The sequence below is a fragment of the Suncus etruscus genome, chromosome 2 (assembly GCF_024139225.1).
Source record: "Suncus etruscus isolate mSunEtr1 chromosome 2, mSunEtr1.pri.cur, whole genome shotgun sequence".
In the NCBI taxonomy this organism is placed as follows: Eukaryota; Metazoa; Chordata; class Mammalia; order Eulipotyphla; family Soricidae; genus Suncus; species Suncus etruscus.
Genome location: NC_064849.1, coordinates 100,429,483 through 100,447,712, shown reverse-complemented (window position 1 = coordinate 100,447,712; position 18,230 = coordinate 100,429,483). Strand labels below are relative to the sequence as shown.

Here is an 18,230-nt window from a genome sequence, read left to right as displayed (position 1 = left end):
CTAAGGAGATCCCCCCATGCCAAACTGGTCTTCAGGGCCAGGTCTGGCAACTGGGCTCTGGGGGGAGGGGGAAGGAGGGAAACTCCTCCTACATGCTTTTTCAAACTGGAGAGGAAGGCTGCAGCTGGACCCAGACGATCCACATGCCAGGATTACTGCTCCTCTTCTACTGGCATGGCTGGGAATCTGGACAGACAGCTGGCCAAAGGCCTCCAGGACTGACCAGTTAGTCCTGGAGACCGAGAGCCCCCACGCCAGACTGGCTTTCAAGGCCAGGTCTGGCATTTGAGCTCAGGGGGGATGGGAAGGAGGAAAACTCCTCCTACATGTTTTTTCATACTGGAGAGGGAGGCTGCAGCTGGACCCAGACAATCTCACATGCCAGGATTCCTGCTCCTCTCCTACGGTTCCTAACTCAGTAGGCACCAAGATTGACCTCCTGCCCCAACAGACCACCTTCCAGCTCCTTAGTGAAAGACACCCTCTGGGTCCCCGTTCTCATGCCTCAGCAAAGAACTACAACCAGCACGCCTGCTGACTCATGCTTGATGGCCCCTCTCACCCCCACCAAATCGTGGACTATTGCACGATACAGGAATCGGCCTCAGCAAAACTCCCAGCTCAAAGACACTATATTGTCTCGTAATGCAGCAAAGCATCTCTCAAACTCAATTTCAGGGCCTGTGAATAGAAAAGTACCTTGGCTTTTACTCCTCACAAGAATATATCAAAAGACTTAATTGGGAGTCTTATATTGCCTATGGAAGCTCAATACCTGTATAACAATACATCTTAAGATGTGTATTCCTGGGGCCAGGCGGTGGCGCTGGAGGTAAGGTGCCTGCCTTGCCTGCGCTAGCCTAGGACGGACCACAGTTCGATCCCCCGGCGTCCCATATGGTCCCCCAAGTAGCCAGGAGCAACTTCTGAGCGCATAGCCAGGAGTAACCCCTGAGCGTCACAGGGTGTGGCCCAAAAACCAAAAAAAAAAAAAAAAAAAAAAAAAAAAGATGTGTATTCCTGGGGCTGGGCGGTGGCGCTAGAGGTAAGGTGCCTGCCTTGCCTGCGCTAGCCTTGGACGGACCGCGGTTCGATTCACCGGTGTCCCATATGGTCCCCCAAGCCAGGAGGGACTTCTGAGTGCATAGCCAGGAGTAACCCCTGAGCGTCACCAGGTGTGGCCCAAAAACCAAAAAAAAACAAAAGATGTGTATTCCTAAATATACAAGTAGCCTCCTCCACCACTTGTTTTATTCAAATACCTTTTCTTTTTAACTCAGTTTTATTTATTTGTTCATTTTAATATATACATTTTTTCTCTGTCCTTACCATTTTTGGTGCTGCTTGGTACAAAAATCTTGACTAGGATAAAAGCTCAGAACAAAACCAGATGATGGAGACTGTGTGTGCAGCCTGTCATCCTTACCCAGAATAGCACCAGCAACACAGTATTACACCATATGTTTTTGTATGGGCACAGTAAAAAAGGGGGAAACCATAGACACAGAAACAAGATCTTATCTTCTAGGGATAAGAACTCACTTTTTATAGCAGAAGGGTGCCTCCCATCCTGAACGTGTGTTATGTGGATACAACCAGTCCCCAGGAGATTGGACAGTGTTAGTCCAATCCGAAACCCCAGATCCCCAACGTAGAAATGATACAGCTCTGGGCAACACCACCAGGAACTAAGCTCCATTGGGAGATTTATAACACTACTCTGGCACCAATTTGTGCCAGTTTTGATATGACAGCGAGGAAAGGAAAACTTGACCTAAGACCAGGCTATCACATCACCTAACACTAAATGGAAATCAGAAGAGATATTGTTTTGTTTTGTTTTTTTTTGTTGTTTTTTTTTGTTTTTGGGCCACACCCATTTGACACTCAGGGGTTACTCCTGGCTATGCGCTCAGAAATCGCCCCTGGCTTGGGGGGACCATATGGGACGCTGGGGGATCGAACCATGGTCCATCCTACGCTAGCGCTTGCAAGGCAGACACCTTACCTCTAGCGCCACCTTCCCGGCCCCCAGAAGAGATATTGTCCTTTGAACTCTGAAAAATAAGAGCATCAACAACAGAAAACTGACTTTGACAACCGTGACTGAACAGAGCCTACCTTGGGACTAATAAGGAAAACCCTACCCTAGGCTGTAGCCCAGGACACATAAAAAACAACAACAACAACAACAAGATGTCTTATTGCAGAGGTCCAACTTGGACAACAGAGACTGAGCAGAACCTTTGGATCCATAATATCCTAGGCTTCAGCTTAGAGACTGAACGAAAGCAAGGAGCAAGTGTTACAGAAGACTGAATACAACAACAAAGATGGATAGGAACCTCTAGAACCTAGAGACTCTGTCCTAGACCCTGACCTATAACCTGCACAGATACCAAGATCACTAGCTACAGTGGCTTGATTTTCTCACACACAACCAAGAGGAAACTTTCCTGGTATCACAAAAAAGCCTTTGGGATGGGGTAATGAGTATATATGGAGTCAGGGGTTGATCCCATGATGGTATGCTTCGAGGATGGAGAAACTCTGAATCTCTCAGGCCACAGGAATTCCCTTTCTTCCCCAATGCTTACTGTGCCTATGCAAAAAAAAAAAAGTGGGGGGAACGCCAAGCCAAACCCTACCACTCCAGCACCCATACTTTTTCTTGTTTTGATTTGTTAGTTTTTGACTTTCTTTTCTTTCTCTTTTTTCTTCCACTTTTCTCTTTCTTTTTCACTCTTGTGGTTATTATTTAGAGATTTATTTTTATTTGCCAGGCCCATTTTTTCTTTTTTCTTCTATTTTTCTTTTTTTTCTCTCTCTCTCTTCTTTCTTTTTTTGGTAGTTGTCACCAAATTTTTTTTCTTCCCTTTTTCTTATCCTTTTTATCTCTAATGACAGTGGAATAGATGCTCAATCTACAACAAGCTGTAAAGTGGAGACCAGTTGCACTAGCATTCTGGGGGGTAGAGGAGGGAGATATGGGATGCATACTGGGAACAGGGGTGGAGGGAGGACAGCACTGGTGGTGGGAATGCCCCTCATTCATTGTCACTATGTACCATAAATGATGCAGTGAAAGATTTGTAATGCACTTTGGTCACAATAAAAATTAAAAAAAAAAAAAAAGATCTGTATGTGACAGTGAAACTGTGTTAACCTGATGCTCATACTATGTCTGCACAATAACAGGAGTGTAACATTGCAAATATCTAGTGGTTAGTATATACTCTCCTCCCCTGCACTCAGGCTTCAGCTTTAGGTGTTATTCACTCCATAAGACACATAGACATTTCTCCCAATTTTTTGGGGGGGTTAGCATCTTAAGATACAAAAAATACAATAAGGGCCCGGAGAGATAGCACAGCAGCGTTTGCCTTGCAAGCAGCTGATCCAGGACCAAAGGTGGTTGGTTCGAACCCCAGTGTCCCATATGGTCCCCTGTGCCTGCCAGGAGCTATTTCTGAGCAGACAGCCAGGAGAAACCCCTGAGCACCGCCGGGTGCCCCCCCCCCCCAAATACAATAAGTTGTTTGCTTGATTACTGTCCTCCAACTTTTGAGTTTGAGTCTGTGTTCTGACTATTCAGACTATTCAGATGTGTTTCTTGTAGGTAGTGAAAGTTGGATTCAGCTTTTTGATCCATTTTGTCATGCTTTGTCTCTTAACTGGTGCATTTAGTCCAATGACATTGCAAGAGATGATTGTCATAGGATTTAGTGTCATCTTTTAGTAGGAGTTTGATGTGTCCTGTGTACTTTTATCTTAAAGTAGAATTTTCAGTTCATATTTTAAGGCTGGTTTTGAGTCTTTAAATTTTTTAAGTTTTTAAAAAATGTTTTTAAGTTGTTTTTTTTTTTTTAATCTGTGAAGCTGTGTATCCTTCCTTCAAACCTGAATATAAGTCTGGCTATGTGAAGTACTTTATTGATGCATTAATTTCATTGAGTTTTGTCACTATATCTCACAACTGCCTTCAGTTCTTGAGGGTTTCTTTTGACAAGTCTGTGGTAACTCTTAAGGATGCTTCTTTGAGTGTAATTTCTCTTTTTGATCTTGCTGCTTTCAGTATTCCAGCCCTATATATGGGGTTTATCATTGTAACTAGGATCTGTCTTAGGGTACTTTCTTTGGATCTCCTTTGGCTGGTACTCTTTGGGCATGTAAGATTAGGTTGCATGCACTCTTCTGCTCTGGGAGTTTCTCTTTAATGATGTTCTTGATTGTTGATACTTCATAGGTATTTTCTTCTTGTGTCTCTGGGACTCCAGTGAGTCTTATGATGTTTCTGTTGAGTTTATCAAAGACTTCTATTTTTTTCTGTTCATATTCTTTGAGGACTTTTCCCATTGATTGTTCTGTGGCTCATTCCAACAACCTCTTCTGTTGTATGGAGTTGTTATTCATCCCAATCTTCCAGCTCACTGATTCTGTCCTGAGTTGCTGTTATGCTGTTGAAGAGGCTTTCCAATGAGGTTTTCATTTCATCTAGCAAGTTTTTCAACCCTGTTATTTCAGTTTCAAGTTTTCTTTTCTTAGTCTCAGATCCTCTTGATTCTCATTTGTGGCACGTTCAGTTTGTTCCATGCTTTCTTTGAGTTCTATGAACAACCTCCATATTTCTTCTCCAAAGCCCTTATCTGGAGAAGGTAAATAGGTGGTTGGTGCTTTTTGAGTCATCTAAGCTACCATCTACTTTCTCTAAGCCTGCTATCTCTTCAGCCCCAGTTCTTTGTCTTTGACCTAGATTCTGTCTCTTACCTGGGCACCACTGACATGGCTTCTGGGTCCCAAAGCCTCAGGCTCTGCCACCTGCGGCCTTGTCTCTGACCTAAAGTTAGATAATAAGTTTAATTGAATTTTGTCTCTGATTCTACTCTATTTAGTTCTCACTGCTGAAGTGTTGGCTTTTCCCTCCCACACCCACTGAGCTCAGGGCTTACTCCAGCTTTGTGCTCAGGAGTCTTGAGAGACCTACCCACTGTATTATCACTCCAACCCCTAGCTGCTATGTTGTGTAGTTTAAATAAACCAAGAGCAGAGAAGGCTATTTTTATAGCTTGTGATCTCATATGATAGACTATTCAAATAATTAGGGATTTTCCTCATGTTGTCATGATGCACAGCATATGCCAGGCCAATTCCCGTGCCCATGTCTCCTTCATGTATTCACTCAGGACCCTCCTAGTGGGTCTGGCACACTCCCTGGGTTCCCTAACTTTGGAACAAAGAATTCGTTAAGAATTTTCTGCCTTAACAGAAAAAAACACAAAGTCTTTTCTTTCATGTGTGTTTTTCTGTGAGTTTTGTTTGGTCTTAATTTTTCTTGCTTTGTGTTGTGCTGTGTCTGCTTGCTTTAATTTGTATTGAAATATGAGCCACAGTGGCTCTACACAGGGTTCGCTCCAGTCAATATCAAGGGACACTAGCCTGTGCCTGGGATTGACTTATTTTATTGGTCCTTTCTGTGCTTACCCTGACATTGTTGCTCAGGTCCCAGGACACGTAGCTCAGTTCTTTTATCCTTTCTTTTGCAGAATCTCGCCTCCTCCCTGCAGTCAGATTTCTACTCAGTAAACCAGTTGCACTTCCAAAGCCTCCTTGTCTGCAGTGCTGTAGCTTTTGGTTATAATTGGGGAACAGGAGCCAAGGATCTTTCTATTTGCAGGGATTCAGGTCACTTTGACCTGCACCAAGAGGGATTAGTTTGGGAGGGAACCATGAGTGCTGATAATACCAAGAACAAGTTGGATTTATTCCCTGGACCCTGAGTTTCTCTTCTTGCCCCTTGTATCTTGGCAGAGATGGGCTCTTAGGCAGGAGGGGCTTGTGTGTGTTTAGCATTTTGGGCCACACCCAGAGTTGCTTTATCAGATTCTCTGGCTCTGTACCCCGGCATAGCACCCACCAGTGCTCAGTGAATCTAGCGCAGGGATTGGCCATGGTTTGTGTGCAAGGCAGCACCTCTAAGAACCTTCTAGAATGTTGTCTGCACATTATGTCTGATCTGGCTTTTAGCATGTTGTCTAGGGCTTCTATGTGGGTGCCCCTAGAGAGAAGGAAAAGGAATGCTGGTTACTCCCATGTCCAGAGGTCTCTCTAGACCCTGGGCTATCTTGTCTTTTCCCATCACCCAGGTTGAGCCTTGCCTCTGATTTACCCCTTCCTTTTTATGCTCACTCAGGACACAGTGACTTTCCCTGATGTGGCCGTGAGTTTCTCCCCAGAGGAGTGGCTGTTCTTAGATGCCTCTCAGAGGAAGATCTACAAAGATGTGATGCTGGAGACCTACCAGCACCTGTGGACAGTAGGTGAGAGCTGCTCTGAGGCCGTTACTATGGGCTACATCCGAGGCTGACAGAGATGTTTTGGGGTCATAATGGGATCTGTGTTCAAGAGACGTCTTTTTTTTTTTTTTTTTTTTTTTTTTTTTTAGTTTTTGGGTCACACCTAGCGGTGCTCAGGGGTTACTCCTGGCTGTCTGCTCAGAAATAGCTCCTGGCAGGCACGGGGGACCATATGGGACACTGGGATTTGAACCAACCACCTTTGGTCCTGGATCGGCTGCTTGCAAGACAAACGCCACTGTGCTATCTCTCCGGGCCCGAGACGTCATTATTCTGAGCCCAGGACAAGTCCCTCCCTATTCTGACCCCACAATCCCAGACTTTATTTCTTAGATGATTCCAGCTTTATATTGTTGAATGTAATTTCAGTGATCAGAGAGATCATACATTTTTGCCACATTTGGGCCAAACTGGGTCTTATCTTCAGCTCTACATATACTCCTTTAAGCTGTCAGGTGTTCTTCCTGAGCACAGAGCCAGGAGTCGGCCTTGATCACTGCGGGATATGTCCAACAATGATGTAATAATGAACCAGGGGATCTTAGCCACACCTGGGTGTGTACAGAACTTACTCTGGACATGAGTTTAGGGTTCACTCTTGATGGATTTAGAGGACCATGTGGGGTGATTGTAATTATTTGTGGGTTGGCCTTGTTTATGGTCACATGCCCCCCTCTTTACTATTGTTTCAATCCTCATGAGAATAACTGCGAAATATATAAGTGACTTAATTGTTTTTCATGATTTCAAAAGTGCCACCCAGTAGCAGATCCTGGGTCTCACCAAAGTGCTTCTTGGGACATTATGTTGGGTGGGGAATCAAATCTGAAATACCTGCATACAGAGCATGTTCCCCAGTTCATACATCCTGTTCCTGGCATGGGGCATTTTGACTTTTTATGTTTATTTTTGTACACTACAAGCAGTCCAAGGGCTTATGTCCAGGTCTGCACCTAACAGTCTCTTCTGGTAGGGCTTAGTGGATCTTATTTGGTTCTAGGGATCTAATCATTGTGTTCCCTAACTACTTTAATGATCACTCTAGCCTCTTCTTTTTAAGAAATCTTAGTGCTTTGGAGGTTGATTGAGTTTACTCTTGGCTCTTCACTCAGTGCTCATTTTCTGTGGGGTTCAGGGAACTACAGAGGGTGTCAAGATTACTGTATTTTCCGGCGTATAAGACGACCCCCTAATTTTAAAGTTAAAACATAGGTTTAGGCCTATATTCACTGTATAAGACAGAATGTTACTATGCTGCAACTGTATGTACCACAGTGAGCCAATCACAACAAGCAAAGGTTCAGAGGTTATACTGTAATAGATTTCCTCTCTGACTCTGGCCAATCTAAGCAGGCTTTTTACAGTGTAGATTCGGTACAGAACATTGTCTAATTTGCATGCATAAAAAACCTGCTTGGATTGGCTGAGTTAGAGAGGTGGTCCAAGCAGCCTTGCAGTGATTGGTGCAGGATCGAGTTGGAAAATTCATTTTTTGGCAATATTCAGACAATTTTCGTTGAGCGGCATATTGAAACATTTTTCGGGATATACTCGGCATATAAGACGACCCCCAATTTCCGGTTGACTTGTTTTTGTTTCAAAAGTCATCTTATATGCCAGAAAATACAGTAAATGCAGGTCAGTGATGTGTTAGGCCAGCGCTGTCCTATTGTTCCCCTTTCTCCCACTGTTTTATCTGGCCTCCTCAATTAGACTTTTTCATTTCAACCCTTTTTCATCTGTGCAGTAACTGAAGTGCATGTGGAGAGCAAAGATTCTGTTCTTCATTACTCATGATTTAACTCTTTTCGTTAGGGACCAAGACTCATGCTTTGCCTGCTGTCCCCTTCCCAATCTCCAATACAACTTTCATCCTTCTGCAACAGGGCATTGTAGTGTGAAGCCTGCGCTGATCTCATGGCTGGAAGGAGGAACCTTGGAGAGGATGCAGAGAGGCATGTGTACAGGTGAGTGTGGGAAAAGGCCTCTGGGCTCAGGCCAGGGTGGGTGTGGTGCATAGTGGCACTTGTGAGATGTGGGCCCTGGGCATGGGGTATCAGGCTCCCAGAACTGGGTGTAGGCCTGCTCTTATTCACTGCCCTTGCTCCTGAGTCCCAGAATGATCTGGAACCTCGCTATCTGGCCTTTGTTCTTTCTAGTTCCCTGTCTGAGCATTTATAACAGATCCCGAGATTCTGAGCCTTCACTCTCCATCTGTGCTCTCAGTGTGGCTGGCTGTACAGCCCATGTCAGGGTGCTCTTCTGAGCCCCCTCTGTCTTTTCGATTTACTCTGCCTTTGTCCTTGGTTCATTTTTGGGCTTTGAGATCTCAAGAAAGTGATTTTCTTTCCTCTCTTTATTTTCATGTTCATTCAGTGATGGTACTTGGGGTTACTCCTGACTGTTTTTCAGGACTCACTTCTGCTGGGCATGGGGACATTATGGGATGCTGGGAATTGAACTTGGGTTAGCCAATTGGAAGGCAAAGACTCTCTGTGTTGTGCTTTCTCTTTGGCCCACTTAAAAATACTTTTTTCTTTTTTTTTTTTTTTTTTTTGTGGTTTTTGGGTCACACCCGGCAGTGCTCAGGGGTTATTCCTGGCTCCATGCTCAGAAATTGCTCCTGGCAGGCACGGGAGACCATATGGGACGCCGGGATTCGAACCGATGACCTTCTGCATGAAAGGCAAATGCCTTACCTCCATGCTATCTCTCCGGCCCCCCCCCAAAAAATACTTTTTTCTATAGTTTTAAACTGTTGATGAATGAGCCAAGAACAAAGCTAATATGGATTTGGCCATGCTACTCAACTCAATCCTTCTGATCTGTCTTGCCTTTTTCTGTTTTTTTTTTTTTTTTTTTTTTTTTTGTGTGTGTGTGTGTGTGGTTTTTGGGTCACACCTGGCAGTGCTCAGGGGTTATTCCTGGCTCCAGGCTCAGAAATTGCTCCTGGCAGGCACGGGACCATATGGGGCGCCGGGATTCGAACCGATGACCTCCTGCATGAAAGGCAAATGCCTTACCTCCATGCTATCTCTCTGGCCCCTTGCCTTTTTCTATCAGCAATTTTAGTATCTGAAAACAACCTGTATTCACTCCAACAGTGTTGCCATATTCAACCAGGTTTTATTCAACTTATTTTTTTATTTTAATAATTTCTTTAGTTAGCATCATGGATACAGAAGTGTTCTTATTTGGGTTTCTCTCATAGAATATGCCCCACCATTCACCAGTACGAATTTCACACCACTAAAGTCTCCATTTCTTTACTACCTCTCCCTGCATGTCTCCAGGAAAGGCATTTTGCCTTTCTCTATATAATTGTCATGGTAGTTCTCAGTACATCACGTGTAAATAAATTTAATGAGTTCATTTTTCTTTTTTTCTTTTTTTTTTTTTTTTGATAGTTAAGAAGCTTCTTTATTAGTTTTAGTTTGCAGTGACAATTTCCTAATGAGCTTAAAATGAAGGTCTTAATTCTTCAGATGAAAAGGGGTCCCATAAATTTCAAGATCAGAATTGTCAGATGGGTTCTAGGAATAACTGGAACATGCAGTGACACTATCACAGCCATCTCTGTTTTCATTTTCCATTTGTTCCTTTTAGTTACTCTTATTTTTCTCTTTGTTCAAATTGGCTGCATCGATTTCTCTGAAAAAAAAAAAAAAAGACAGAAAACATAGTAACTGAGTGCTATGAGCCTTATAACGTATGTTTTTAGACAATAGTTACTGGCTTTCAGCTTTGGCTTCAAGTCCACAAATTTTTTTTTTATAATTTTTTTATTTTGAATTATGAGAACAAAAGATGCAAAGAAAGAGGATAAGGTAAAATTACAGTGGAAGGACAATCACCCATAACATAATTATCAGAAGAAGTCCCCTTGCTGATATCTTAACTTTGAACTTTCAGCCAAAGAAAGTTAAGATAAATAAAATAGAATCCATGTGCAATTACTTTGTCCCTCAAGTTCCCAGATTGTAGCACATTATAATATTTCTTAACAGCACACAAGGCAATCTAAAGCCATCAAACTTACGTAACTCCTTAAACATTAGAGGCATAGTATTTTTTACATTTCTATGTACATGCATATTAGCTTAAGTTAACCTCAAATTTTAAGTTTTTTTTTTTAAGGATTAGAGTCAAAGGAGCACAGTAAAAACGGTGTTAGAGTGGCAATTGTTGTTTGCATAGGCCCACCAAAATATGAGAGGCATGGAAAGGAATAACCTTGGCCTAAATACAAAGAGATCCTACCCCTGAAGTTTCCTGGCATAAGACCAGCTCTAGGCCTCAGGCAAGTTATCATTCGATCCAAGACATTGTCCATAGCGCCAACACACTTATCTCACAGTCTCTGTTGTTGGTAGCATGTTTCTGTATTAAAGATTCTGGAATCTGCATGTCCTACATTGAAGTCATGATGTAGAGTGCCTTCTCGTTTCACCTCACCATGAAAGGGCAATGCAGGAAGCCCTGTCCTGTAAGCAGGTTCTTGTTGTTAAGTCTTCTCAGTGTTAAGGGAAGTCTCTTTTGAGCAGGACGATGTCTGAGCAGTGGTAGGGTCTTCCGTGGTAGAGGATTGCTTCCAGGTGATGTTATAGACAAACCTCACCATTAAGGGGCAATACAGCAAGCCCTGTCCAGTAAGCAGGTCATTGTTCTTATTGTCTTCTCAGTGTTAAGGGGTGTCTCTTTTGAGTAGATCGATGTCAGAGCAGCTGTAGGGGCTTCCCTGGTACAGGAATGCCTCCGGGTGATGTTATATACAACCTTGGATGTTTTGTAAATGTCTTCTGTAGATCAAGGGGTAAATGGAGAATGCCCATTCTTCTGAGACCTGTGCCAGGTCTTTATGTCAATGTTCAGGGTGTAAGGTCTCATTGCACTACAAGATTTGTGTGTTCCCATTTCTATTAGATAAGAACTTATTGGTATGTATAGTATTTTCCCATGTTAGTGTGCCTACGCAAACAAGATATAAAGCCACGTGGTGCTATCAGATATATGGGGGCGTAAGAACATTTCCAACAAGACCCATGACTTGGTTCAAACATAAGTATTAAACTGAGGGATTCTTTCATACCAAATTCCATATTGAGCAGTTCACAAAGAGAAGATAAAAAACATGGGGGGGGGGGAATCATCACTGTATAAGAAAGTATTCAGCAAAAGTTATAGCCGTCAAAGAAAACACCCATAAAATGTTGAAAAGATATGTGTCCTTTTTATGCCTTTTAAAATAGTTGAGTGGGTGTTAACTCTAGGGCACCACTTTGGTCTGTGACTTAGGACTCAAAAGTACTTAAGTTAGAAAGGGTAAAAAAGGAGTAATGATGATAGGAGTTAAAGAAGTTAAAGAGAAATATGAACTTATGAAGGGGTATGCAAAAGGGCACAGTACAAAATGGACATTCTGCATACATAAAAACATAATTCAATGATAGTGAGTACTATTAATGTTTCTTGTGAGAGTACTATTAATGTTTCTTGTACGCGCGGGGGCTATTGCCCCCGCGCGATTTTGAAAATGTAGACTGGACAGAGATTACCAGTGCCAGCCAAACCTCCTCCTGCTAGACTCCCGGCTCCCAGGAAGGAGAGATCCTTCAAGAAGCTGGGAGACCAGAAGTTCAGAGCCCCACCCAGACCCTCCCTAAGGAGCTGCATGGATAATGGGGAAGGCCTAGGGTACCTTCAAGCTCCACCAAGGGACCCAACTCACCGGCTTGCCCAGGCATGTGGCCTGGGGAAGCCCTGGAGATCTGGAGCAAGGCGGTAGAGGGGTGCTGGGGTTACCCAAGTCCCGCACCCCCACTAGGCCTGGTCAAGCAGGCCTCCGGCATGGCGGGGGCCTGCCAAACCTCCTCCTGCTAGACTCCCCGAGTTCATTTTTCTTAACATTTGCATAGTATTCCATTGTGTAGATATACCATAGTTGCATTAGCCACTCATCTGCTGTTGGGCACCTGTGTTGTTTCCAGTTTGGGGTTATTGTAAATAGTGCTGTGATGAACAATAGGAGTGTGGAGGACATTATTGTGTTTTTGTGTTCTTAGATTCTATTCATAGGAATAGTATTGCTTGATCAGATGATAGCTCATTTTCAATTTTTTGAGGAATATCCATCCATTAGTGTGTCCCAGAAAGGCAAACTAGGTAGTATTCCCACCAAGAGTGAGAGTTCCTTTCTCCCCACATCTATGCCATCACTGGTTTTTCTCACTGGTTCTCAGAGACTACTCTAGGTGAAGTGCTTGCAACTGGTGTCAGTGAGGGTGCAAGATCAAGCAGTACTGGGGATCTAACCCAGGTATAGAATTGGATCTTCTATCCCATTTTTTATTGTGGCAAGATTCAAATTTTAAAATTTTTACATATAATCTCCATTGGTAAAAGTTTGAGCTCAGTACTTCCTAACCATATTAAAACATTTCCACACATTGTAAGTCACTAAGGATCATTTGACCCCATGAAATCATGTGTCAATACATCGCAGGAGAGTAAAATATCTTTAGAAACCACATCACAGAGTAATACGACTTAAGTGTGCTGTTTTTGGAAAAGTCATTTAAGACCTTATGTCAAAAGGTTCAAGGATAGAGGTTGTTACTATAGTACTATGTTATGGACTTTCTGAATTTTGCTAGAAGATTTAGTGAATGCAAATGGAATGACAAAGTACTTTTTAGGGTCCAGCGGTATATAAAGCATTCCATACAGTTCTCCAAGTCTGTTAGGTGTGATCCCAGAGCACAGTGCCAGGAGTAAGGTTTGAGCACCTTGGGTGTGTTTACGATAGCCAACAAACAAAAGACACAACAGACTATTTAGGTACATGAAAGAGTTACCTTGATGTTTCAACAAAGTAAGGAAAGATAATAGACTTTAGCAGGAGTTAGAGCTACGGTCTAGACAGCCTTGTTAGTATCTACTCTAACCAACATCTTTCTCTTTCAGCAGAACCAAAGCCAGAAAGCCATCCATGCCCCTTTTGCTCTTTCGCCTTTTCCAGTGAGAACTTCCTCAGTCGTCACATCAAATATATTCATCCCTTTTGGAATCTCTCAGGAACATCTGCAAGAACACACCCTCAATTAGATGATTCTTGTCCACGTGATCAAAACGAATGGGAGCAACATTCAGATCCATATAAGGAAAAATTGGACAAACCAAGGAATGACAAACTTGAAAGTCAAAAGCACAAAGAAAACTCCATACTTTTGGCTAAGAAGACAAAGCATAAAAGAATTTCAAGAGCCTTTTCTAGCCTATCTAGCAGTCAAATACAGAGTTTCAATAAAAATGAGATGACAGTGGAAGAAGAAACTAACACAGGACAGAAAGAAAATACAAAGGACACAGGTAGTTCAGTTTCAGGGACAGGAAAACCAAGAGTTTTAAGAGACAAATATGTAAGGCCTAGGCAAGACTTCAATGATGGATCAAATCTCATCACACACCAGAGGACTCACACAGAGAAGTCCTATGTTTGCAGGGAGTGTGGCCATTTTTTTAATTACAGTTCACATCTCATTGCACACCAGAGGACACACACAGGGGAGAAGCCCTATATTTGTAAGGAGTGTGGGCGAGGTTTCAGTCAAAGATCAGGTCTCATCACACACCAGAGGACACACACAGGAGAGAAGCCCTACGTTTGTGGGAAGTGTGGGCGTGGCTTTAGTCAGAGTTCAAGTCTCAGAGGACACCAAAGGACACACAAAGGGGTTAAGTCCTGTGTTTGTAGGGAGTGTGGACCTGGCATCAGTCACTGTTCACATCTGAGTGTACACAGGAGGACATACTCAGGGGAGAAGCCCTTTGTTTGCAAGGAGTGTGGGCGAGGCTTCCGTGATAGATCAAATCTCATCCAACATAGAAGGACACACACTGGGGAGAAGCCCTATGTTTGCAGGGAGTGTGGGCGAGGCTTTAGTCAGAAGTCACATCTCATCACACATCAGAGGACCCACACGAGTAAGAAGTCCCATGTTTGCAGGGACTGTGGGCAAGGCTTCAGTCGCAGGTTACATCTCCTCACACACCAGAGTATGCACACAGGGGAGAAGCCCTACATTTGCAGGGAGTGTGGGCAAGGCTTCATTTGGAAGTCAGTTCTTATCACACATCAGAGGACACACACAGGGGAGAAGCCCTATGTTTGCAGAGTGTGTGGGCGAGGCTTCAGTCGGAGGTCAAGTCTCATTACACACCACTGGACACACACAGGGGAGAAGCCCTATGTTTGCAAGGAGTGTGGGCGAGGCTTCAGTTGTGGGTCATACCTTACCAAACACCTCAGGACACACACAGAGGAAAAGCCTTATGTTTGCAGGGAGTGTGGGCGAGGTTTTAGTTGGAGTTCAGTTCTCATCACACATCAGAGGACACACACAGGGGAGAAGCCCTTTGTTTGCAGGGAATGTGGGCAAAGCTACAGACAGAGGTCACATCTCATCAGACACCAAAGGAAACACACAGGGGAGAAGTCCTATGCTTGCAGGTAGTGTGGCAAGGCTTCAGTTTATGGTCAAGTCTCATCACACACCAAAGCATGCACACTGGAGAGAAGCCCTGTTTTCAGTTTAAGTTTCAATGGAGGTCAGGTCATCACATGCCAGTTAACACACACACATGAGAAGCCCTATAGTCTGAAGGGAATATGGGTGAGGTTTCAGGTCATCACACACCAGTTAACACACATACATGAGAAGAAGCCCTACAGTCTGAAGGGAATGTGGGTGAGGTTTCAGAGTGAGGTAAAGTCTTATCACACACCAGAAGATAAAGGGGAGAAGCTATGTTTGCAGGGGGTGTGACCCAGGCATCTTTTGGAGGTTGAATCTTATCAAACACCAAAGATTCACAAAGGAGAAGCCCTTTGTTTGAAATAAAGTTGACCAATCAACAGTAAATAACAGCATCTACATAGGTCAAATTATGCCACTATAAAGTGTGTAGTGTACCTGAGAATATTGCCAGGGACGTGTACAAACCTCTAATATTAGCCCTGTATACTAATAAAATTTGTCCTCATTCAGTTCTGATATTTCCTTCCTCCTTGAAAGTGGGAATAGAAAGGATAAACTTCATACTGTCACCTAATTTTACACAAAATTAATCCTTGGTAAAGTGAGATCATCAGCTTAAGTTAATGATAAATTGATTCCTAGGCCCAGAAGAAATTTCAGATTGAAGATGAAGTCATGGAAGTCAACACCAAGTTCTCTTTGAAAAAAGGATCTTATGTGTGTATTTATAACTTAGTTTTGAGGTCATTGTTCATTGCTCAGGGCTAACTCCTGGCTTTGTTCTCAGATTTCAATTTAGGTGTACCAATTAGGATGCTGAGTATCAAACTCTGGTCAGCCTTATGCAAAGCAAGGAACTACCACTGAACAAAAAGTCCAGCACCCAAACTGCATTTCTATAAAAAACAATAATTGTGTTCTCTTTTATTGGATACTTCTTGGAGGATTACTGTCTTGTGCTTTGGAAAGAGAGGGAAAAAATATTTCCTGGGAAGTCCCACTAAGATTAAATACAGACTTCCATATTTTTTTGCTTTAACTGAATTATCTTGGGGTTGGGAAGCAATAAGGTACAATTCAGAGAACAGAATAGTAGCAAGAGGAGAATCAGAAACTTCTGGATCAATGCCACATCCTCATCTGGCCAAAAGAGACAGCAGGATTGAGAAATTGCTCAAATGTGTTAGGGCTCTCCCTTTTCTCCCCAATCAGCAATAAACCACATTGGAAATGTGACCCCAGTCTCCAGAATGTCCCCAAATACATTTCCTGCCACCAGAGCCTTGTTGGAAAAAGCGAGTATGTTACTTCAAAACTGAGTCATAAAAAGGTATTTTGTTCTTAGCTTTCCTATCCAGGATATTGAACACTACCACACTCATACTGCTGGAGGAAGTTCAGAGGTAGAGTATTCCTGCATCCATTAGGTCTCATGTTTCTGTCTCCTACAAATAGCAGATACACCATCACCAAGACTTCAGTCCTATCCCCAGGCCACTTCTGGGCATCCACAGCCACTGTTGACCCCTGCATCTCCACAAAAAGTTATTTCCAGAGAGACAGGACTTCCTTGCAGATAGGAAGCAGGAGCTGAGGCAAGAGGGGTGTAACTAGCTGCCTCCATTCCATTCATTCAGTCACTTGGTCATGGCAACTATGGCAGTAGCCAAGGCCAGCCCTTCTACTTAGGAAACTGAATTGCCAGCTTTCTTAGGAATGTAGCTGGGCAGGTGAGGATGAATGAGAACCAAGAACAGCAGAGCCTCAAGCAACAGCATGGCAGACAGGAGTAAAAGTTTCTGAAACTTGGTACATTTGTCTTCAAACCCACACCTCAGCAATGTTTGAGTAATGACTAAATTCCTGTCTGACCTGTGTCTGAACAGACTTCTCTACAAGTTGCCTTCATGGTGAAATACTACCCAAATTTTCTATCTAGAGTTAGAATGAGGTTCTGAAGAGAGCTCAATTGCTAGAGCATATCACTTGCATGTGTGAGGCCCTATGATCAATCCTTGGCACTTCATGCTACCAATCCAACTCGGGTAAAAGTAGACACTTGATCCCTTGAGCATTGTTAGTTATGTTCCCTAAAATCTTTAAAACCAGATTTAGAGACCTGGAAGAATAGCAAAGAGACTCAAGCATGTGCCTTGCAAGCTGATTATCATAGATTATCCTTTGTGTCCCAGTTTCACAAATCATAAAACCGTCAGTCTTGCTATTGTTTGATTTTTGTTTACTTTTATCTTGGAGTCACAGCAGTAAGTGATCAGGGCTGTATACTTGGCTCTGCACCCAGATGACTCAAGGCAGGGGCCAAGGAATTGGGGTGCCAGGGATCAAAACTGGGTGAATGATGTGCATGGAAAGTTCCCTAACCACTATATTTTTACTACAGCTCCAATCCTCTTGATTTTAATTTTTGATTTGTGGGGCATGTTGGGGACCACACCTGGCAGTGCTCATTGATTACTCCTGGCTCTGCATTCAGGAATCACTCCTGGCAGTGCTAAGATTACCAGATGGGGTACCAGGAACCAAGTCCAGATTGGTTGCATGTAAGGCAAGTTCCTGCTCTATTATTATCACTGGAATAGTTTTTAAAATGTTTTGAATCCTACTTTTTTTAAGCACACTGTGGTTCGGTGTGTGAGGACCCGCAGAAAGTGTGATATCTCGAGGAAGCATCACAACTTAAAAAATATATGCAAATGCCATGGCCAGGAAGTAACCCCTGGCAAGCATGTGTGAGTATTGCAGTGATTGTTAGCATGCACAACCATACTTTGCATACATATATTCAGCTAAGAACACCAGCCCCAGCAAGCACCATGTAAAGAGTGTAGCTAATGCAAACCGTGCAGTTGGGTGTATAAGCACCCCAACTTGATGTGTGACTGCCCTACCACAGTGAACACTACTGACCACAGTGAATACTACTGATTAAAATATGTGAGGATCTTAAATAGCCATTTGTGAAACTGCCATCATCAAAATCATATTAACAACACAATGAACAGAAGGAATAAAAAATAAGCTTTAAAACCCTAGACTTCAGGCCCAGAGAGATAGCACAGCGGTGTTTGCTTTGCAAGCAGCCGATCCAGGGCCAAAGGTGGTTGGTTTGAATCCCGGTGTCCCACATGGTCCCCCGTGCCTGCCAGGAGCTATTTCTGAGCAGACAGCCAGGAGTAACCCCTGAGCACTGCTGGGTGTGGCCCAAAAACAAACAAACAAAAAAACAAACAAAAAAACCACAAATGAAATAATAGAACACTTTTTAGGGGCCAGGGTACAGCATTCCATACAGTTTTCCAAGCCTGCTAGGTTTGCACAG

At 43.2% G+C, this 18,230-nt stretch overlaps 1 protein-coding gene across 1 annotated transcript in view; it reads left to right on the top strand.

Moving 5' to 3' along the window:
* The window catches only part of LOC126001822 (histone-lysine N-methyltransferase PRDM9-like), a 28,016-nt gene extending 12,671 nt beyond the window's left edge, over positions 1 to 15,345 (top strand). The window contains exons 3-6 of the mRNA XM_049769044.1: positions 6,191 to 6,317; positions 8,240 to 8,320; positions 13,272 to 14,965; positions 15,038 to 15,345. Of these exons, the coding sequence (XP_049625001.1) occupies positions 6,191 to 6,317; positions 8,240 to 8,320; positions 13,272 to 14,866 (1,803 nt within the window). The 3' untranslated portion in view covers positions 14,867 to 14,965; positions 15,038 to 15,345. The remainder of the gene's footprint in view (positions 1 to 6,190; positions 6,318 to 8,239; positions 8,321 to 13,271; positions 14,966 to 15,037) is intronic.
* Positions 15,346 to 18,230: the final 2,885 nt, after the last annotated feature.